Here is a 23,597-nt window from a genome sequence, read left to right as displayed (position 1 = left end):
ACACTCTAAAAGTGTCAAAATTAAAGAAGGAAGGGCTAGCCCGCCCCTCCCATGGCTTGTCGGATTGGTCCATCAGATCCGACCCACTTTGTTATCCCCACACCAGCTCCATGTCCTCTTCTTTGCATGATCTCCTTATATTGACAATAGAGTAAAATAAGATGTTTGATACTTAAGTTAAAGATGAGTTATAGGAAAAGAAAACACACATATATATATAATAAAATTATATTTTATTTAATTTATTTGACATAATATTGATATAACATTTTTTTAATCATAGTAAGATAAATAAGAAGAAGATTTCTAATATAGTAAAGATAGATAAATATTTTTGTTATTATCTAAACTTTTAACTTCTTATCATTTTTTCCTATTTATATGTTTATCAACAATTTTATAAAAAATATGGTGTTTGAGAGATATTCAAATTATTAATGAGTGAGAGTTTATTTAGTGTAAAAATATTATAAGAATATTTAGGACAAAAAAATAAGAAAAAAAATCTTCTTCATAAATAATATATTAAGAAATGAATTTTAAGTATAACTCAACCTTACAAAATAATCTTTTGTATTCACTTATATACTATGAAATGTTCTTATTTTTAATCGATATGAAATTTATAACACAATATATTATAATTTTTTTTACATTTTTATTTTTAAATTATGTATAGACTTATTTTACATCTTATAGAAGTTAGAAAAAAATTGTCGAATAATAAATAAGATGAAAGTGTGGTAGATAGTTGAAGTTGTGAATTGTTATGATAATTGATGAAAAATGTTTGTGGGAGAATAGGAAGATGAATGCATGAGTGTTGTTTTGACCTAATAATATTGAAAAGAATTAAGTAAGAAAGTGAGGGCATGAACTTGGATGAATAATTTGGCAAATGAGTTTGATTGAATTGAATGATGTTTGTGGTGGTGGGTTGGGTTTGTCTCTTTGTCTCGTGGTAACGCACAAAAGGAGTTGGCTGCGTCCCAAGTTGGGTATCAAACATTGTGCTTCAAATTCAAAGGGATGTTAACGTTGGTGGGGATAGGTTCATGAACTGCTTTTTTTCTTTTCTTTTTTCTCAAACTCATTTCAATAACATCACAATTTTCAACACTTTTCTCTATAATTTCATTCAATGAAATGCTTTAATCTCTAGTCGATGTAGGATCTCCAACACATCTCCTCACCTGAGAGTGACAACTCGTACGTGTGATAACATATTATGGATGGTCCGATAACGATCCGATTGCGATTGACCTGATAAGCCCAACAAACATTCACTAGGATAGACTTTAAATAACTCTGATACTATATTATGAAGTGGACTTTAAGCCTAATTCAACCTCATACAACCGACTTATAAGGTGAAGTTTACACCCACTTATAAACAATGAAATGCTCTAATCTCTAGGTCGATGTGTCATCTCCAACGCACTTCAAACATCATATAAATGAATAATATAATAATCTATTTTTTTATATTATTTTTCATTTTATGTTGTCAAATAATGAATAATCACAACTATTAAAAATCTATTCTTTTATGTTATTTTCATATGATGATGTGATGATACATTCTGTTTAATATGAATTTTAATAAAAAAAATATAGTCTAATCTAGATTTGAATTTATCAATTTTTATGCTGTTCACAAGTTAACTTAATACTTAATAATTAATATTCATTATAAGATAAATAGATAACATTTATTTTTCAAATTTTAAAATTTGAGACGTGATATTAGGTATAATACAACATTATTATGCGTTTCTTTGACTTTTTTGTTTAATAGATAAATGATTAGTTAGTATAAAAATATTTACTTTTAATTTTAGAGGATTAAAAAAAAAAATCACTTGAAGTTAGTTTGAATACTATATACAAATATTTATAAGAGAGTAAAAAAAAGTAAAAAAACAAAAAGATAAATTTGACTTATTTATCATAATTTTTTTTTATCTTTCAAAAATAACTATAAATTTGACATAGTATTTAATAATACTTCAAATTAGAGACTATTCAAATTACTTTATCATGTTCAGTGTGTTTTATATTACACGATAGATATTAGAGGATGGTCGTTTACGACAAAATAAAAATAGAGGATGAACATACCAATTTTTTTTACAATTATTGGTTTTAGAAAAAATAATTTAACTAAATAAGAATTCTTAAACAGAACTCAAACTTTTCATAAATATTATAACAAACAGCATAATTAAGAGAACAATATGTGAATTAAAATTTATAAATCTAAGTTTGAATGATTTTTTTTTTCAAATTAAGTTTATAAAATCAATGCCCTTTATTCTATTCAAAATGTGTGTTAAGATAAAATTGAATTTGTAATAAGACCCAAATAAAATTAAAAAAAAAATCAATGTTACTTTTTGAATTGATAATATATATATATATATATATATATATATATATATATATTCTTGAGTTCATCCATTAATTCATATTTTCTTAGCTTATTCAAACAATAAAAGTTAGAAAAAATAACAGTCTTAAATAACTTATTTAACTACCCATGTCACAAAACTAAAATACCTGAAATAAGTTATTGCTTAAAATTGATAATATACATGTTTTGATATTGTTTAGAAAAATTTAAGAAAGATAAAAATATTACTAATAAAGTTTTGGTGAGTTCAAAGTCTTCTCCCAAGAGTCAGAACATGGGCCAACATTAATTAATGCTTATACAAATATTTATTAATTGGATTTATTAGTTAAAAAAAGTTAAATTGATATTTATAGGGGGAAAGTTAAATAAATGGTTACAATAATAACAAGTGAAATTATCAAAATGAATGATTAGTAGAATATTAGAAGTATAAAGATTTAAAAAATAAAATAGAATATAATTTTTTTACATGAAATTTTCTTATCTTTTATATACAACTATTTATGATAAAATTTCAACTTTTTGGATCAATCCAAGCCGTTAGATAATTATTTATTTATGTAAATAAATAAATTATATTATTATTATAGTAATAAATATTTTAAATTTTTTTTGAAAACTTGTTGTGATATAAGGTTGTTGTGATACAACCTATGAAATTCGGACACTCCTCTTAAATGGCGTATCGGTGTCGAATACTCGTATCGGATATCGACACTTGTAGGATACTTATTCGTGAAGTGTCTAATTCAAAAAAGTATTTGTTGAATTTCTGACAATTCTAGTTCGCTTCTAACACAATTTTAAAAAGAAAAAATACATTAATTTTTTAAAAACTCAAACTTATTGTATAAATTTTTATTATGATTATAAAAATAAGAAACAATTTATTTTGAACCAGTCATGAAAAATATTTTTTTCTCCAAAAAATAATCTGAAACATACTTGTGCACATAAATCTTTATTATCATTTTATATAATTCACTATAAATATCGTACATTTTAAAGATTATACGTATTTTCGTATTGATATCTCTATCGTATCAGTCTCTGTGTTACCTAGGATACTGCACCATATCAATTGAACAATGAAGTAAAAAAAACACTATTTTTTTTTATTTTAAAGAAAATATCAATAAAGCTCTCTATCTCATATTCAAACATAACTTAAATCACCACTAAAAAAAACTCCCAAATAACTTTATTAATATCATATATGATTCATCCTATTCTAAAATCATATTCAACATATATATTCAATCCAATATACATATAATCATCCATACACCACGAGTTTGACCCATCACATTGAATAAATCTAATTATTAATCCTACTTAAATAAATCTAGGTATCTACAAGCTTAAACTTATCAATCCCATTTCAAGAACATTTCTATTTAATATATATATATATATATATATATATATATATAAATTTATTAGTTGTCGTAGAAATGCAACATTTTCTATTTAAAAAAATATATAATAAAAATAAAAATCTTTTAATTATTCCCTGCATGAATATTGACAAAAAAAATAAATGTGAAAAAGGTAATAATTAATTATTAGTTAAGAATAAAAATGGTTATTTTACAATTGAACAGAGCCCCAATAAATTTTATTTCTATTTTCTTATGAAAATATATTACAACTTTTTTTGAAGATCATCTATGTTGTTCACTAATTAAAACTAGATTTTTATTTCCACAATTAGATATTGTATTATAAAAAAATCCACAAATTACTAAATTACAATAGAAAAAAAAAAAGGAACACCCAAATAACTGCTTGTAAACTTTACTCACAGAGTTTATGTCTTGGTGGGTAGAAAAGACAAAAGTAAAGTAAAGAAAGGCAAAAGAAAAAAAATAAGAATTAAATAATTTAATTGAAAAGTAAAGAACTATTTTAGAATTATTTGTCTTCTAAACCTTCTACAATAAGCAATTATTTTGATGTAATGAGGATGAGGTCCTTCTTTTAATCAACCAAAACCTTAACCTTATGCTAAATTACAGACACAAGTTTTTGTGTTTTGAGGAAAGTTGAAAGCAGTGACAGTATCTTCCCAATTACTATAATTCCCAATAAAACCAAAAACAAGAAGCCATCTTTTCACATTAAATGAACAGATTGATCAGAAAATCAGGTCACCATTTTCAGAAAATGAAATAAAGAAAAGGGAAAAAAGCAAAACCCATGAGCCACAGTGGTTTGTGGTTTCTGGTTTTTGGTGGTGGGGGAAAAAGAATATTACAAAAAAACCCCACTTTGCTCAGATACATTGCATGTAGGAAACCGTTCAGTGTACGGGAATCTCTTTCCCTTTCCAATAAAAGCCTCCCTTTTCCCAAACACTTACCCTTCATTTTTTCTTCAAACCCCTTTTTTTCTCTCATCTCTTCTTTCTCTTTTTTTTTGCCCTATCTCATAGGGTTCCCGCGATCTTCACCTTCTTCCACTACTCGCTCTCTCATGCGTTCTTGCCCCCTTCAATCACACACCGCCGTCGCAGTTCTTCTTCTTGCTCTTTTCCTTTTTGCTCTCGTTCGAGGGTTCTTTTGTGAGGAACGCTGTGGGCTTCTCCGCCCGGCTTTTATTCACCCGTGCCCATGTCTAAAGTTCTTGGCTTTTCCGGTGAGTTCGCCGACTCCTGCTGTTTTTGCCCGCTTTGTGTTATGGGTTTTTTTTTGGCCCAACTTTTTTGGAGATTAGTTTTTTAGGCTGTGATTTTTAGGTGCGTTTCACGTTTCTGTTTTGTGATGATCAAGGCTGGTTTTTAATCTTTTGGGGATGGAATTTAATGGGTTGGTCTTAGTTTTTGTTAATTCGTTATGGGTCATGGGTGATTAGGTGGCTGCGTTGGGTAAATAGAGTGGAATTTCGAATTGCATGATAAAATTTTTGGCTGGCATATGCTGAGTGGTGCATATGGATTTTAGAATGGTTTATTCTTTTCGCTGGTAGATGAATTTTGTATGCAAAAAATCGTTTTGATTACTTAGAGAATCTGATAGGAGATATAAACATATTCATGGCTTAATTGTTGATTAGAGGTTGAGGTAATTAATTCAGGTAGGAAGCTGTTTGAAGGAACTTTTGGATCTTGTTTTGTAGTATGTTTTCAACGGATGGTTCTTTTTTGTTGTAGTTTGTTTTTATGTTTAAAGTTGATCTGAACCTGATGTTGGTTTAAAGGATAAACGGGAATTATGTTGTTAGAGTGGTTGAATCAGCATGTTTAACCATTTTTATATGGTGAATTTGTGCTAACTGAGTTTGTGCATACGTTTGGGTTCTCAGGAGGTGATGACTTTTGCCCTGGGGGATCACTATACGCCAACCCCAAGGAAGCAAGTTTCTTCCTGCCCCTTGGCCCTCAAGTTGATGTATACTTTCCTCCTAGGAAGAGATCGCGCGTCAACGCTCCATTCGTGTTCGATGGAGAATGGTTTGAGCAAAAGCAGAAAACCTCAATTGAATCCTTGCCAGATGAGTGTCTCTTTGAGATCTTTAGAAGGTTGCCCGCTGGCGAGGACAGGAGTGCATGTGCTTGCGTTTCCAAGCGCTGGCTTATGCTTCTAAGCAGTATTTGCAAAGATGAAATCTGTGTCATCAAGAATTCCAGCGCAGAAAACATTAAAAAGGATGGTGATGATGTAGAATTTGGAGGTGAGGGATACCTCTCTCGGAGCTTGGAAGGAAAGAAGGCCACAGATGTTAGACTGGCTGCCATAGCTGTTGGGACTGCATCTCGCGGAGGGTTGGGGAAGCTTTCCATCCGTGGAACCAACATGTGTCGCGGAGTGACTAGTGTTGGTCTCAAGGCAGTTTCTCATGGATGCCCATCTTTGAAGTCTCTTTCTCTATGGAACGTTTCTACTGTTGGTGATGAGGGCCTAATGGAGATCGCTAATGGTTGTCACCAGCTGGAGAAGCTCGACCTTTGCAAGTGCCCTGCAATTACTGATAAGGCTTTGGTTGCAATTGCAAAGAACTGCCAGAATCTGACTGAGCTGTCATTGGAATCATGCCCTAATGTTGGTAATGAAGGTCTACGAGCTATTGGGAAATTCTGCCCCGATCTAAGGTCCATAACCATCAAGGACTGCACAGGTGTTAGCGATCAGGGAATTGCTGGATTGTTCTCAACTTCTTTGGTTCTGACAAAGGTGAAGCTCCAGGCACTGTCTGTGTCAGATCTCTCTCTAGCCGTTATTGGACATTATGGCAAGTCTGTTACTGATCTTGTCCTTAATTGCCTCCCAAATGTCAGCGAGAAGGGGTTCTGGGTAATGGGAAATGGTAGTGGGTTGCAGAAGCTGAAGTCACTCACAGTTGCATCATGCAGGGGAGTAACAGATATTGGACTTGAAGCTGTAGGAAAGGGTTGCCCAAATCTGAAAATTGCACACCTTCACAAGTGTGCCTTTCTGTCAGACAATGGGTTGATATCGTTTGCTAAGGCTGCTTCTTCACTCCAGACCCTTCGATTGGAAGAGTGCCACAGAATCACCCAATTTGGGTTGTTTGGTGTCCTTTTTAACTGTGGTGGGAAATTGAAGGCCATCTCTGTGGTGAGATGCTACGGAATCAAAGACCTGAGTTTGGTGTTGCCGACTGTATCTCCTTGTGAATCACTTAGGTCATTGACTATCTCCAACTGCCCTGGATTTGGCAACGCCTCCCTCTCTGTACTGGGAAAGCTGTGCCCTAAGCTTCAGCATGTTGAACTGAGTGGACTAGATGGAGTGACTGATGCTGGGCTTCTTCCAGTGCTCGAGAGTTCTGAGGCTGGTTTGGTAAAAGTGAATCTCAGTGGTTGCACAAATGTCACAGACAAAGTAGTTTCATCCTTGGCCAATCTTCATGGTTGGACTCTTGAGAACCTAAACCTTGATGGTTGTAAAAACATCAGTGATGCTAGCTTGATGGCAATTGCTGAAAACTGTGCATTGCTATGCGATCTTGATGTCTCCAAGTGCTCAATCACTGATGCTGGGATAGCAGCCCTGGCACATGCCCAACAGATTAATCTGCAAATTCTCTCTTTGTCAGGTTGCGCTTTGGTCTCTGACAGGAGCTTGCCCGCCCTGAGAAAGGTGGGCAGGACCCTTTTGGGACTGAACATCCAGCACTGCAATGCAATTAACAGCAGCACGGTTGACATGCTTGTAGAGCTTCTCTGGAGGTGTGACATCCTCTCATAAGCTGAAACAATTAATCTCACACTGCAATTTAGGCCAGGATCACATCTTACAGGAAGCTTCTTATGCTTAGTGTTGCACAGTAGTCTTTTTTAGGTTCCATTAACAGGTCTTCGTCATTGTCATCATCCAGCTGCTCGGTTCCCTTTTTCCGGAGTGTGCAGTCATTTAACCCCCATTTTTGCAGGTTCCCACAATGGCACCTGTTTTTTTGGCATCAAATGCCACCTTTTAAATGGCTGCATGTCTCTGAGAACATAGCTACCGGGCTCTGGAGTTAGCAATCTTTGTTACTGCTGTTGGCACCTGATGTTTCAACCTCAGCTTTGCATCGGTTTTGCCACCATGTGTGTCCTAGTTTTATAAGTTTTTACGGCTACCTGTACCACTCTCCCAGTCCTTGTTTACCAAATGTGTCATGTGTTTGAACTATGTTCTTCACATGATGTTTGGGTATCAGTTTTATTCGAAGGGCAGGTTAGAACTTCCTAGGCTATGTGGTTGCAGTTGTCAGGTTTGTTTTTATGAAGTCTTTTTTTAAGGGCTTGGCTTTGGCAGCAAGTTGTACAGGTCTGCCATAACCACAACCCTTTTCCCTTTGGGAAGGGTTGTTTTTTTCACCAAGTCCTAGTTTTTTAAGGCTTCATTTTTTTTGAACCAGGCACTGCAGCTACTACATTAGCCAATGGTGTTCATGTCTTCCCTTTTTGCTGTATGTTATGATGAAATGTAATAAAATAAAAATCAGTCTCATTTCATGAGGCAAAATCAGATGTGTTGATATCTCTCATCCCTTTGATTATATCCTTTTTCTAGTTTTAACTCAACTATTATCCCATGTTCATTATTAACTCATCTTTATCCATGTGGAGAAGCAAGTTTTGATATATACAGAAGAAAAGGATACATACAGAAATGTGAACGACATTTCTGCATAATAAGGCTGTGAAAGATAAATGCCACAGACTCTTGGTAATAATAACACTGACAGATTCAGCTACCTGGTGGATGAGATTCCTTCTTTTGTATATTGTGAGAGGATAGAGTCGTGTACAGTGTTAGGATGAGTTCATAGCAAACAAGGAAGTGAAATAACTAAATAACAAATAGTGAGGGGGAGAATGGAAAAGAAATTAAAGGAGAAATAAAGTATAAATTTAATTAAAGTATGGAGAAAAAGACATTATTAAGTTTATATGTAGATAATATAAAAGATCAAGGAAGAGATATTTTCTTTGATTGAAACAGTAAAATGGAAAAAGAATAATACTAAAAAATATATATTTTATATAATGATATAGATATTTTGAAATGCTACTTAATATAAAAATATGCTTCAGTTTTATATTTTTATTGTGTAATTAGATATTGTATTTTCACATCAATCTGTTAATTTTTCAAATTTCAAAAACACTCAAAGCTAATCTCATTCAAATTTCAGAAACATGAAGCTGCTCTTTCTTTCAAAAGTTCACAATTTCAGTCAAATCCTTAATTTTTCGTATATTTATTTTTATTCAATTAAATTATAAAAATTTAAGATGTTCATTTAAGGTGATTAAAAACTTATAAAAATAAAGAAGGTGAGAAAGAAAAGAGAAAAGTGAAGTATGAGTCGTGGAAGGTGAGTTTCCACAAGTTTGCCACTTGAAAATGTTATTGATTTGGAAGCATTAAGTAATAATATAAATAAAAAGTTTGGCGTGTGAGAAATGTGGTTGAAATTGAAAGGAGAGAAAGATGATGAAACAGTGTGACAGAGTTGAAAGTGGCACATGCAGATTCACATGCATTGTTTGTGTAAAGCAATGAATGAATGATTCATGCACCTCAATTTCCGAAGCTTCCCTTTGCGTTTCTGCCACTCACCACTGCAACAACAAGACACAAACAGCAACTTAGACCCTCCAAAACCCCACTTCTCACCCACTTCTTTCATTTCAGACCAATTCCATGCTTTTCGTTTACATTCTTCTTCTTCTTCTTCTTCTTCTTCCTTTTTTTATTTATTTATTTTAATGCTCACTTAAAACACTGTTACTGTTAATGTTTTTTTGTTGCTCTTATTCATGATGGACAAAATATCTGGATCCTGTTTAACTCATTATAGAACCATTTGTGATTTTATTCAAATATGTTATTGATGATCCTTTTTAGTGGCAAATCCTAAGTGGTTAAGGGTATCCCATTAGATGAACCATTCTTTTTATCCTCTATTATTAGGGCTAGGACTTTTTGTGCATCAACACTAATAGTTTATTGATTTTTTGGCCCTTTTTCTTTCTGTTTACAGAGAATAAATATAGACAGAATATTTCTCTCAAACTTGTAATCCTTATGTCAAATGATGCTTCCTCATTGATGCTCGTTTCTGGTTACAAATAAAAGAAAAAAGATATTGTTTGATACTTGTTTAAAGTGTTGCATCACATTGACAAAACAATTTAAGAAAAAAAAAAGGTAAAAAAAGAAAGAGAGATTTTAAAATATGTTAATTCTAAATAGTGCTGTGCATTTGTTTGACTTTATAAATAGAGTTTTTTTTTAAATAATCTTTTGTAATATGACGCTTCAAGTCATTTTGAAAAAATAAATGATTTATCTATAAATCTATTTATTTTTCTTTAAAATTTTAAAAAATAACATTATTGCAAAAAAAAAAAAGAATTTGGTTGATATTGTTTAGGATTTGAGAGATTGAAAGAGTTAGTGTGACTTTCAAGTTTAAAAGTTTTTTAAGGAGAAAATGGTGAGAAAATTTTGAATTCCAAAATGAATAATATTTAAGATAGAGTAATTGATCTGATGAAAGGGATTTGAAGTGGTAAAAAGTGATATAATAAATATATGTTTATGGTTAAATAAATAAAAAATTAGGGATATAAGTAAGAGTAGAAAAATGGAAGTGTTTGGCAGAGAAACAGTAGAGAATGAATGGAAAGTTAGAGAAATGCATTGCATTTGAGTCTGACAATGAATTTGTAGTTTTTCAAAACTCTTTTATTCAACAAAGGACACTCTGAAAACGATATGGATAACTCTCCTGCTGCAAAATTTAACACATTCGTCTAATTTTTTTTTAATGAATAAATTTTAAGAAATTTAGTCTTATCAATAACTCATGTTTATAACCACAATTTCAAAGTAAAAAAAAATTGAAAAAAAATTGTGTTTCATTTTGTAACTTAATTTTTTTAAATTAGACAAACGTTGTGTTATCGTTACAAGAAAATTTCATTTTAGTGTTCAACAAAAAATAAGAGTAAGGGTGAAGTTTATTCAAGTTGAACAAAAAATAAATGTCAAATATTGTGTCCATAATGGAAATATTTAACTTAAATTAAAAATTATTAAAATAATAATAACAAGTTAGTGTTTATAACGTGGACACAAAGTAGATGCAATGAAAAAAAATTAAGTTAGAGAATAATATTAGTCTAGAATGGGAACACAGATACAAGTTAAAAATTATTAAAATAATAATATAAATTAGCGTATAGAACGAGGATATAAAGTAAATACAATAAAAAAATAAGTTACAAAATGAAACTGCACACAACGTGAATGCAAGTTAATATTTTATTACATTTAACGTAGGTTTAGGCGACACTAATATTTGTTTCCCAAGTAGTATCTTCAATGGCGACAATTTACTCACATTTGCTTTCTCACGTAGTGTCTCCAACAACGACGTTAAGTTTAATTATTATTGGAGATCCCACATCGACTAGAGATTGAGACATTTCATAGTATATAAATGGATGCAAACCTCACCTTATAAGCTGATTTTATGAGGTTGAGTTAGGCATATAGTCCACTTCTTCATATGGTATTAGAGTCATTTTGAGTCTATCCTAGTGATTATTTGTCGGACCACCCATAATATAGAGTTAGGCTTAAACTCCACCTCTTAAAAATTATGTAATTTAATTTTATATCCACTTTAGTGTCTCCTAAAACTACGTTATAGTTAAATAATATATTTTTCTTTATATAAGCTTAACTAACACTATCTTGTAAATTAGTGTCCCATTGGAGACCGTCTCTAATGTATAACCGCTAAAAGATTGACTTCCGTTTCTATTGGGACGCTAAGTTCACACTAACCTCATGTAACATCTCTCTTTTTCTCTTTGGGTCCCTCTTTTGAAAACTATACCGTCATTATTTCTTGTAATGTATGTTTAGTAACACGATTTTCGTTTATTTAATTTTCTTTCAAATGAGGTGGTACTTGTAAATATAACTTTATTTTTCTAGCAATTGTTCTTACATGAATTTTTATTTTTTCTATTTATTATGTTTTGTATACATTTATTTAATTTAATTGATAATATAAATGGAATTGATAGATTGTTATGCATGATTTTGTTTTATGTTTAGATGTTTATTTAGGTGATTTGATAATGTAAGAGAGAGAGAAGAAAGACTAAGTTTGTATATTAATACTTAAAATGAATACATTGTGTTTGTTATCAATTATAAAGCAAACAGAAACAGAATATAAATACCATGCATAGAGTTTTTTATGTATAAACTTATGGAGGAGTTATCTAGTTAAAATAATAATAATTTTTTTAATTGAGAATTAAACGAACTTACATACTTCCAAAAAAGAAATAATTGAAAAAATTTCAATTACATAGCTTCTGTACATAATGATCTATTTATAAAAGTGATGATAAATTGATAGAGAAGAATGGAAGAGGAGGTTAAGAACATGTAAAAAGAGAAAAAGAAAGAAAAGAATAAAAAGAAAAGAAAGAAGTGGGACTTTGTCCTACGCGTCTTAAATCCAACACACAAAAATTAATAAATATGTTATGTGGATTTTTATTTAATAAAGTCATGAATGAATTTAAAATTATAAATATATTAGGCTTTTATTTTTAAATAATTAAATTGTTAATATATTTTTATAAAAAATAGATTGATAGTTAATAAATTCAAAATTTATCCTAATGACATAATTAACGCTCCTAACTTCAAGAATGGTTTCCATATTTTATTTGGAAGCTATTTTAGTAATTAGGGTCAGTTTTAATAAAAAAAATTATGAAAACAATAAAATTAAAACCATTTACGAACATTAGATCATTCATATTTTAAAATACAACTTTATATAAAGTCGATTTCAATTACTTTTATATTTTTACATAAAAAGTGTACTATAAGTGAGTGATAACGGTATTTCATGAGCCATAACTGATACCCAAAATATGTGGAAAATATTTATGATGAATTAGTTAGCAATTGAATAACTTAATGAAACATGTCCCTATTAATAAGATACCTCAATGCATGTCAGTTAACGACCCGTGATAGCCGGGACCCATGACCAAGTCTATAAATAAGATCCTTCATGAAGAAGTAAGATACATTTTGATCATTTTTATCAAAATACACTTTTTACAAAGCACTTACTTGAACGTGTCAGAGTACCTGGTCATCCCTCGACCGGTCGAATTTCATACTCTTCCTCACTTTGGTTTCTAGGAGAGGTAGGGAACGTGCACCTTTGATAACTATGATCACTCATGACAATCCCTCTTGTCCGCGTACGTTTATTACCAGATCCGATAACAACGATTCTCCGTCTCTGACCAGGAGGTATCACATCTACAGACATTAGCCCCCCAAATGCTTAAAAAAAAAACTTAAAAAAAACAATTAAAAAATTACAAACACCTCAACAATTATACACTTAGTTATACTTAATTATCATATAAGTACTCTACCTATACAGATCCAATTGCCCTCTGCTTATACAGGTAAAAAAGAAAAGATGTTGAAGTAAGGATTGAAACCATGACTTCTCTAGTTTTGTTTTGGAAAAAAAAAAAAAGTTGTGTTTTTAAACAATTTATCCTGTATATGTAAGTAACTCAAAATTTGCTTCTTTTTGTAGTTTTGTTAAAAGTTCATTTTGCTTGATAAAAAAAACCTTGCTTCGATTAATAGAGAGGAAATAAATAGAAAAAAAATTTAGAATAATTGAAATATAGAGAAAAAATGGAATAGAAATATTTTTTAGGGATAAATAGGAATGGGAATAAAAAAAGTAGAAAATTTATTTTATTGGTTTGGATGAATGAAATGAGAGTAGAAAAATAAATAACATAAAAATATTTGTATACAAAATCAAAAATTAATTTTATTATTTTTTCTTAACACAATTTTTATTTATTATTTTAAAAAAAGATTTTATTTTTAAAATTTACAATGGAAAATAGAGATGCGATAATAAACCCTCTCCAAATTGCGACCAACATGAAGAGATTTACAAAATGGTGTTAAGGGAAAATTTTAACTTCTTTTTGTTTCTTTTCCAACCAAAGAAGGGAAAGTTTAATTATTTCTTCCATTTCACTTTCATTTATCTTCTAAATGACTTAATATAAACATATTAATGTGAGTTGTGATGAGAAAAGCAAAATTATTTTAAAAATTATTTTAAAAAATTGATTTTAGTTAAAATGATTTTGAAGTAATATGGTTTATGTTCATATGTTTTTTTATCATAAAATAAATTATTTAGTAAAATCTAATATAATTTATTATCCGAAACAAAAGCTACTTAATTTTTTTTCAACTCACATGATCAATTATAGATTTTAACCAATTTTTACAATAAAATTAAACATGTAAAAGTTTATATAAATTTAAGTCAATTGTTATTTTATGATAACCATAGAGAACCTTACATAAAACCTAAGTCATGCTAGTAAAATATTTTTCCCAGTGATTCCTTATCGATGATCCTTTTATCATTCCAATTAGATGAAAATATGTGGTTGTTTATTCCTGCACCTACGTACGTTTTTTGGCACCCCCATAACTTTTTAAATTTCAGAAATATCCTTCTATAGAAAAGTTAAATTATATAAAGTTTTGGGTTTCTCTCTTGAGTTGCAAGATGGTTTGCAGTTATTTGTGGTACATGTAGTTGGAGGAGTGTGTTTATAGTGGATTTTTGTTTTGTTTTTGGTGTGGTTTTGATTATATTTTGGATTGTATAATTTGGATATCCACTGTATTATAAAATTTGAAATGTGTAAATATCTTTCGAATTTGTTCATTCAAAACTTGTTCTTAGACCAACTAATTTGTAATGTAATGTTATATTATGGAATTTAAAATCTATAATGTTTTTCTTGATCTGGGAATAAGTTCTTTGTCCAATTTGACAATACACATTTCAAATCATTATGGATTGTGTAGACTGGAACATGTATTTTTGGATTTGGATAAACATTATAAATTTTACAATCGGAGTACAATGTTAAGAAATATATTGAGAGCCTAAATTGAAAGATGTTTCCGAATTTATAAATATCTTTCAGATTTCAGATTAGAGTCTGGTGTTTGACTTTTGGATTCACCAATTCAAAATGTATTTTCAGATCCATAAACACACCTTTTGAATTGACATTGACATGGAGTGTCACAAGGGTAAAAAAGGGAAAGAAAGTGAAATGTAGGACAAAAACATATTTTCAAAGAACCTATGAGGTTTACATAGGTGGAGGAAGTAACAGCCAAAATATGTTGAACTCCATTGTTAGAAAGAAACTTTGGGCCTAGATCTACTATTACTTGAAATATTTCTTTTTGAGTAAGTATAAGACGCTTAAGTGTAAAATAGTAAGATAATTATATATGTTTGGAATTGCATCGATGTGATTTTATCATCTGAAAACGTGTTTTCAAATATGTACTTGCTTTATCTTAGTTTTTTAGAATGTAAAAAAGGTTATAATAAAGTATTTCTTACAAAAAAAGGAAAAACATTTAAATAAGAAATCCATCAATAATTTCAAACCTTTCATGGAAATTTAGACTTGTGTAATGAGAAGTTCTAGTAACATTATTTATGAAGATATTTTAAAAATACTCTTTATTGTAAGTTAAAATTTTATTAAAAATTAAAAAATGAGTAACATTTATATTAAATAAAAAAGAACGTAAAATTGGGTCATTTCCAATACATAAAATTTTAATGCAGTCAAGCATACCATAAAAAAATGGGTTAAGTTAAATAAAAAAAAAGAGTTGAGAACTAAAAGCATATGATATTAAGATGATGTTGAGGACCAAAAATGGCAAGTTAAGGAGAGATTACAACACAAAAATAGTGGGGGGAAGAAGCAAAACTTGAAAGTCACATAAGTACAGCATTGAATAAGTTATTGAAGTTATTCAAAGGTAGGTGTCATGTAACAACAATGGCATGCCTACATCATTAGTTAAAACATTCTTTAGTTGATGTTGGGGAACAAAATATTCACTTTAAAAAAACAAGTGATTGAAATAACAAAACTTTTGCTACAACAATGAAGTGATATTTTTTTGCTACAACAAGTGTGGCTCAATTGATTGGTAAATTGTTGTAAATTCTGATGTAGTTAAATTTTACGGATGAAAAAATGATGAAAAATATACAACAGTTGCCCGATAGTAGAGATAAAGTACCAAATTCCAAGTGAAATTAGTAAGAGATTGAAAGTGCATTTTGAGGAAAATGGAGGGAGACAGAAGACTGGCAATTTCATCATTAGCCTAATTGAAGAAAATGTGTACTTATTGACCTTACTGCATGCTGCATGTTCACGAGTATAAAAGAATGAAGGGTTAAAAGCAAAAACTACAGTCAAAATGTACTACACAATGAGAGCAAGAAGTGGATTGTTATAGTGACAGAAGAATTTGATCTGTATGATTCAGCTAGAAGGGCCACAACACAAAAAGCTTGTACATGAGACAATGTCAAATTGTTTAACAAAACAAAGGCCTGAACAACTTGAACCATCACCAGATAGCAAACTTTCTCAAAATTTTCCTCCAAATAAATTTCCATTAAACAGACAAGTGCTGCATATACCAAAACATCAACTAGAATAACCTGGCAAATATTACATGCATTGCTGCAAGCGCGAAAGAGAAGAATGAGAACCAAACTGCCAAGCTTGGGAGTCAGTAAACACAGAAAGAAACAATGCTGCTTGGACATCATGATGACAACTGACAACACAAACCATAATGCAAATCTGCAAGCCTTCATTGTCAAATAATTTGAATCATATGCTTCTATAACATCTCATCAGATAATGAATCATTCTTGAAAAGTAACCTGCTCTTTTGTTCATTGCTGTGCAGCAACAGGTTCTTGTGCCAAGGGGGGCAGAGGTTTCTCTTCAACTGCTATATCAACATTCACATGAGAGTCTTCACTCGACTTATTATCTGAAGCAGCCACATTCAGAAGCACAACCTCAATTGTTTGACTGGACAAGATACTTTTCTCCTCATTTGCTGCAACCGTGTCGGTTTTCACTTCTCCTGTGGCATTGGATATGATAGTATCCTTTTTAGCAGCATGAGATAAGGAAGACTTTTCATCTTTGATAGCCTTGGATGAAGTATGTGCAGTTGTTGATTTTGATGCACTGTTCCTTTCGGAGGCCAGACGAGAAGGAAGGGATCTTCGATGCGGCTTCTTTTGAAGGACAGGATTAGGTCCCTTACTGGGGTTACTCTCTGACACTTTCTCATCCAGACTTAAACGAGCTAATCTTGAACCACTGCTATTGTTTCCATCTGACTCTGAATTAGCTGAAGTCTTCTTACGACCAAACTTGGGAGATTTTGGCCTTGTAGTTGGTATCTACATTAGTAACACCCATAAGCAAAAGATGCTTAATTTTCTAAATGACATGACCAAAAACTTGCATTCTCAAAAAATGACCTTTTAGTTATACTAAATTTTCAAAAATGTCGCTGTAATCTAAAAAAAGTGTACACGTGTTGTTGGATGAGTGTTAATAAAATTAAATTTGAATGAAATTTATTTTAAAGTGAAATGATTTATGCTTTTAGATGTTTTTACTCTAAACACCAGTAAGTAAAACCTAGTATAATTTTTCTTATCCGGTGAAAATTTACTTTTGGACTAAGAATCAATTCCTGAGTGTGCTATCAAATAAGTTAACATTACTTTATTTGGTAGTTAAACAAGACTTTGGATGATCCAACCTAAATCCAAACATATGCTGATGATGGTATCCTACAATTGTGAAAATTTTTACATAGGTCTTTACTGGATGACTTATGGTCAACTCTATTAATGGATACTCGCAATTGTCTGCAAGTCATTCTATATCTATACTGGTATTACAAATTATAGGGATTTGATTATTAATTTTTGTAACTAGTAAGGAACTAACAGAAAAAATAGTAAAAATTATAATAACTCATTCAAAAGTTTTTAGAAGCATACAGATCCTGTTAAGAACTTTTAGATTGGAGGGACCTATCCTGAAAACTCAGTGAAGTGACAGGGACATTCAGAGTAATTTATTTAGCCTTATCAGAACAATATAACACATTCAAAAAACAATTACAACTACCGTTGCTCACAATGATATGTTTTGTCAGCAAAGCAAGGAATACAAACAATTCATAAAAAACTCTCCAAGCAAACATTAACCAGTTCTAGAAACACTCAAGCAACTTGTTTACCAATGGGTATACAAGAAAGGAAGTCATTCAGGAAACCAAATTATACTATGATGTGATGCATGTAGTATCTATTGTGTGATAAAAAAAATGATATAGGTATGATTTACTGTGTGATCTCCCCACAAATAATGGTCGAACAATCTTACAATTTATTTTTTTTACCAAATCTCCCTTTCAAAATGAAAGTATTATTTTATTTTATATCCAATACAATAATTAATGAGTGAATCTACATCATGATTGAAGATCAAACATTTCATAATCACAGGATATTAAAGAACAAGCAAGAAACATAGCATAACAAAATAAAACAAAGAGAGAGAAATGGAAACAGTGAGAATAAAGCTTTCATCTGCAAACAACGCTCTTTACTAATTATTTTTAGAAGAATATTGTATGCTGTCTCTATCAAACTCCAAGTTGTATGTATGCTTTCATCTGTGTTTTTGTCTATTTCCATGCGGCACATGCACATAAAACACACACACATGGCTTCAAAGCAAAAAAGAAGAAGACATAATCTGAAAATAATCAGTGCAGGCTGAAGGTACACATGCAAGCAAGTACAAGGAGACACACATGTTGTGTGTGCACGTGAGCAAACACAACCACAGAGAAAGAGAGAGAAAGGACCTTCTTTAGCTCAACCTTAGGAGGAGCAGGCTCCTGATAAAAGCTTGGCATTGGAGTTGCTTTAAAATTTAGACTCTTCCTAAGCTTCTTAATCTCGGCATCTTGGGTCTCCTATAAAAGGGATTAAAAGATTAACATTATTAAGAGATAAATTTTCAATCAACATTTTAGCCCATATATCAAGTAGTCTCACCTTGGTTTTTGCTTGCATGTTATTCTTCTCCTCTTCCTTTGCCTGAATCCTTTCCTCAAGCTTATCATAGAACTGCTCACCAAAATATCAATTGAATTTTAAAACTGCAAGCTTATTCAAAAGAAACCTGGACGTCAACAATGTACAAGTTACTCACCTCTTTTCTTCTCTCGGCTCGTTCGCCACACTTAAAACTGAATCCATAATTTGGAAGTGTCCCCACCCTTTGAGGTTTGGCATCTTCATTGTTGGTGCTTCTAAGTGGATTAAGGTTAAACCACAATATGCACAGCACCATACTAAATAATAAATTTAAGTAATAGAGACCCAGTAGTTCCAGGTTTTCACTCACTAGGAGAAATACACAATCCCAAAAAAGGATACAAGGAAGAATCTATTTCTTGATCTTTAACAGGTCCTTTTCTCAATGATTTTGTTTTTGTCTTCTCCCTGTATACAAAACATCAAGTCCTCCAGTTAAATAATAACAATAATCTATCTTTCCAGAGATGAAACACTGACAAGAAGTAAGCATTACATACATTGATACTTCAGAAGATGCTTCATCAGACTTCAAAGGGTGCTGAGAAAAACAAAGTGAATCAGGTAATACCTAAACTATAAACTTTATTGCCAAAAACAGATAAGATTAAAAGAAGCATATTATATTCATCCAATTTACTAAATAAAAAAATGGGAAAGCACGCAAAGGTAATAATAGAGTTTACTTTGGCATACAAAGAAAAGAGAGTTTACCTTGGGATTGGACAATTCAGTCTGCCGATCATTGAATGATCTGCTGCTTTTAATAGACTGTTTTGGGCGAGAGTCTAAAGCTAAAGTACCATTTGAAACAGATGAGGATATTTCTTTATCTTTTCTAATTTTGCTCTTATTCACCAAACCTGCATGAACACCACTGGAACTTGGAGCCTTTGCATTCTTATTCTTGACAAAACCCTTTGGTGCCCTTGACTGTTTTGTTTGATCTGATATTTTCATATCCTCTTCCTATAATTGAGTGAATATATGAGATTCATATACCATAAACAACTTAATGAAAGCAACACAAGGGCCACAAAATCCCCTAACCTTAGTAATGATCATGCTATTGCCATCAATAATGTCATTTGATTCTTTGATTTGTGCCACAAATAAGTTATCAATTGCAGCACTATCTGACTGATGGACATTATCAAAATTTCCATTTGAAGCTACAGTTTCTGCAGTTTCAGTGACACTGGGGTCTAAATCATATGAAGCACCACCATCCTCCCCAGAATTTGAAGGTTCATCGTGGACCCCATTTTGGTGGACCACTTCAACCCCATCAGCAGGTAAAAGGTTAATTGGATCCATCACTCACAGTAGCCTACAAGTTACATAGAAACAAATAATTGAGGCTTAGATATGTTTGTACACAAGAAACAAATACATCATGAACACTAACATGAACAGTTTTAGCCATTAATCTAGTGTTTATATAAAAATTTATCATGCTGCAAGACTACCCTTATAGCAGGGCCAGCTTTCAATAATATATAATCAGCAAAATTTCAAACATTTCTCTTTCCTTTCCGTCGTCCAACAAAAAACAAAATAGAGATTACAACATTTTGAAACACAGTTCATCGGGCAGACTTTGGTTGTGATGGCAACTTACCCACTTGAAGAAGAAATTAGGAGTGAGATGACAAAATGGAAGACCTGTCAGTTTGTGTCATAAGTTATTTTCCATTCAAATTGTAGTAAGTAACACAACACAACGCAATCACCATAATTCCAAAGTATCAGTAAAACTATTAATTTTCCCTGAGATGATAAACACACAAACAGCCCCTTCTCAAAGACATTCAGACTAATCAGTAACCAATAACCATAATGTACACCGATTCTGCTTTATAATCCAGTCTCCAGGTTTCTAGTGCATGAAGAATAATCGGGGCAAGATTTTTATTTTCAATTAAGACAAAAGAAAAGGGGGGGAAGGCAATACAATGAGTAAGAGTCCCCATATTCAAATCTTCTGCTGCATTTTCCTAGCAATTACAACAATTATTAAAGTCTTTGTAATACAAAGCTTATGTCATCAAAATAAAACTAGAGACTAAAACTACAACAACTAGAGATTCATACAAATCATCATGATGATAAACAATGCTTAGATTCCCAATCCCCCTCTCCACAATCTTCCAATTCAACACTGATCTCACATCAAATTCACAATCCAATGAGAACCCAAGTTCCGTTTTTTCGATACAGGACATTTCCAACAAACAAACAACCAAAAGAATCTCGCTTCCGATTTCACAAGAAACAAGAAGTCAAAAACAGAACCCCAGAAGCAAAAATAAGATTTTTATTCTGTTTGAGTCCCCAAAAGTCAAAATTCCGCATGAAAAAGTCTCACCTGGTAAAAGGGTATTCAAAACGCCATCAAAAGGTAGACAGTGAACACTAGTGATGGAAGCAGTGAGTTGAAGCGTGGTGGGTGGTTGACAGAAGAAAGAGATCTAATCCCGAGAAAGAAAAGCAACCCAGAATGAGGATTGAGTAGAGGATCAGGATCCAAGGATCCACACACAAAGAGACCCACAACAGCAACAAGATCCGAAAGATTGAGAGTGTAGTAGATGGTGATGATTGAAGGATTGTGTTGATGAGATGTTAGAGAGAAAGAGAAGGCAAAGAAGAGAGAGAAAGGGGGAGAGAGAAGTCTTATAGGAAGGAGAAGGAGCGGTTTTGAAATGGGATTGAAGGAGAGGTCGCTCTCTGTTACTGGAAATGGCGAGTGAAGAGTGAGAGACTGAATGGGTCACACAGACATAGAGACACAGAGACAGGGTCAGACTATACGGTTTTTAAGAGATAAATAATTAATTATTAATAATAATAAAAATAAATTACAGTTTTCTTTTTTACAATTTCTTTAACTGCTTCTTCTTTTCTAGAATTATCTCAGGTCAAAATTTAAAAATAAAAATTATTTCAACTTTCTTTTATAATTTATATTAATTAATATATAAGAGGTGTGAAGAGATTGTCATCTATCAAATTTCTTATGATACATGGAAGAAAAATCAAATTACTAAACGATTTCAATTACCATCTATATATCCATTTTTCTTTAAATTTAAGATTATAAAGAATGAAAATAAAAAATACAAGGACACCAAATAAAAAACTAAACAGTTTTTGTAGACATAAGCAGATATTTAAGGATTATATATTATTTATAAAATTAATATAAAAAAAAATTTAAGCCTATAAAAAATAAATTTATGCTTTTGAATATTTGTTTCTGTATACAAAAATATTTCTTTCTTCTTTCAAGCGATTGATAGAATAGAAATTTTTAAGTCTTTGGATAATCTGAAATTGGTAAACTATATTTGGCATGCTTTGCTTCGTTTGTTTTTTTAAAATATTAAAAAAAAATATTTTCCAGTAATGTTTTTTTTATTAAATTTTCTACATAAACATTCCAAGAGACGAAAAATATATGTAAAATTCAGTTTATTTAGAGTAATAAATATGATTTTAAATTAAATAAAGAATAAATATATTTTTAAGAAATCTTTATAAATAAATTTAAAATTATTTATTACTCATTTATTTTATTTCCCTAGTTTTAGTTTTTAACAACAATCACCTCAAGTAAAAAAAATATTATTAAAAAAAAAAAATTAGACCAAAATTTATATATTAACAAAAATAATATATATTAAAATATTATTAAAAAAAAAAATTAGACCAAAATCTATATATTAACAAAAATAATATATATTTATTAATAAAAAAATTTAAAAAAATTAGATGAAAGTTTATTACATCAATTAAAATACTTATATATTTGTGGTTTTTTTCTTACAAAGAAGTTATATTTAAGTAATTATATAAATAGAAAGTGATTTGTTTAACTAAAAGTTCAAGAGAAATAATGTATTGAAAGTAATTATATAAATAATAATGTAAGAAGAATATAACAATTATACTATTAGAGTATTTTTGGAAAATGAAATATGTAGGAGATAAATTTTTTTATTACTGTTATGGTTATAAAGTATAGATAGATTATAGATATATAAAATAAAAATATTGGTTTTAGTTTCAATAATACACTGTTTAACCTTTTTTCATGATTACGAAATACTAGTATATATGCTCCATTTTTTTAAAAGTTTATAATATTCCATTACCTACTTTTTCATAACTTTTGTGTTTATTAAAGAATTATTAATGTTATTTTGAAAATTTAAAATGATACATAAAACTTTTTCAAAAGCAATGATTAAAAATAAATAAAAATAGTACATGCATATTAATTATTTTATCAACAAATAATTTATTTTCTATTTTTATGAAAAAAGTGAAAATATTTCTCATCTAAATTTATAATAGGGTTAATTAAGTCCCTCATATTATTTTGTTTCTGCTTTTGTTCTAATCAAAGTTTGACTACTAATGATCATAAACATTTATTTTCTACTTTAGTCTCTTTGATTAAATTGAATTGTTATTTTAGTAATTTATTAAATGCTGCAAAATTCTATCATTATAAAATAAGTAGAAATGTTATGAAAATTAAAATAAAACAAACAAAATCAAAGAGAGAAAAAACACATGATTG

The 23,597-nt window shown here is 30.5% G+C and overlaps 2 protein-coding genes across 9 annotated transcripts; one reads left to right on the top strand and one right to left on the bottom strand.

Annotated features, from left to right (window-relative positions):
• The first annotated feature begins 4,567 nt into the window (after positions 1 to 4,567).
• Positions 4,568 to 8,391, top strand: LOC137813323 (EIN3-binding F-box protein 1). The gene is made up of 2 exons (XM_068615474.1): positions 4,568 to 5,053; positions 5,720 to 8,391. The coding sequence occupies exons 1-2, from the start codon at positions 5,029 to 5,031 to the stop codon at positions 7,624 to 7,626; spliced, it is 1,932 nt and encodes a 643-aa protein (XP_068471575.1). The 5' UTR covers positions 4,568 to 5,028; the 3' UTR covers positions 7,627 to 8,391.
• Positions 8,392 to 16,291: 7,900 nt separating this feature from the next.
• On the bottom strand, positions 16,292 to 21,823 carry LOC137813322 (protein WVD2-like 5). Of its 8 annotated transcripts, none has more exons than XM_068615466.1 (10): positions 21,378 to 21,808; positions 20,631 to 20,674; positions 20,060 to 20,339; positions 19,724 to 19,978; positions 19,510 to 19,550; positions 19,352 to 19,417; positions 19,125 to 19,224; positions 18,968 to 19,039; positions 18,775 to 18,885; positions 16,292 to 17,287 (listed from the first exon to the last, which is right to left on the bottom strand). In XM_068615466.1, exons 3-10 carry the CDS (start codon positions 20,324 to 20,326, stop codon positions 16,766 to 16,768), a joined length of 1,434 nt encoding a protein of 477 aa, XP_068471567.1. In that variant the 5' UTR covers positions 20,327 to 20,339; positions 20,631 to 20,674; positions 21,378 to 21,808; the 3' UTR covers positions 16,292 to 16,765. The 8 variants fall into 8 exon arrangements, with proteins under 8 accessions (XP_068471567.1, XP_068471572.1, XP_068471569.1 ...); XM_068615471.1 differs by having other exon boundaries at positions 18,790 to 18,885; XM_068615468.1 differs by having other exon boundaries at positions 19,125 to 19,221.
• Positions 21,824 to 23,597: the final 1,774 nt, after the last annotated feature.

This window comes from Phaseolus vulgaris, chromosome 1 (assembly GCF_000499845.2).
Source record: "Phaseolus vulgaris cultivar G19833 chromosome 1, P. vulgaris v2.0, whole genome shotgun sequence".
In the NCBI taxonomy this organism is placed as follows: Eukaryota; Viridiplantae; Streptophyta; class Magnoliopsida; order Fabales; family Fabaceae; genus Phaseolus; species Phaseolus vulgaris.
Note: the sequence above shows the minus strand (reverse complement) of the source record. Positions and strands in the feature narration are given on the sequence as shown.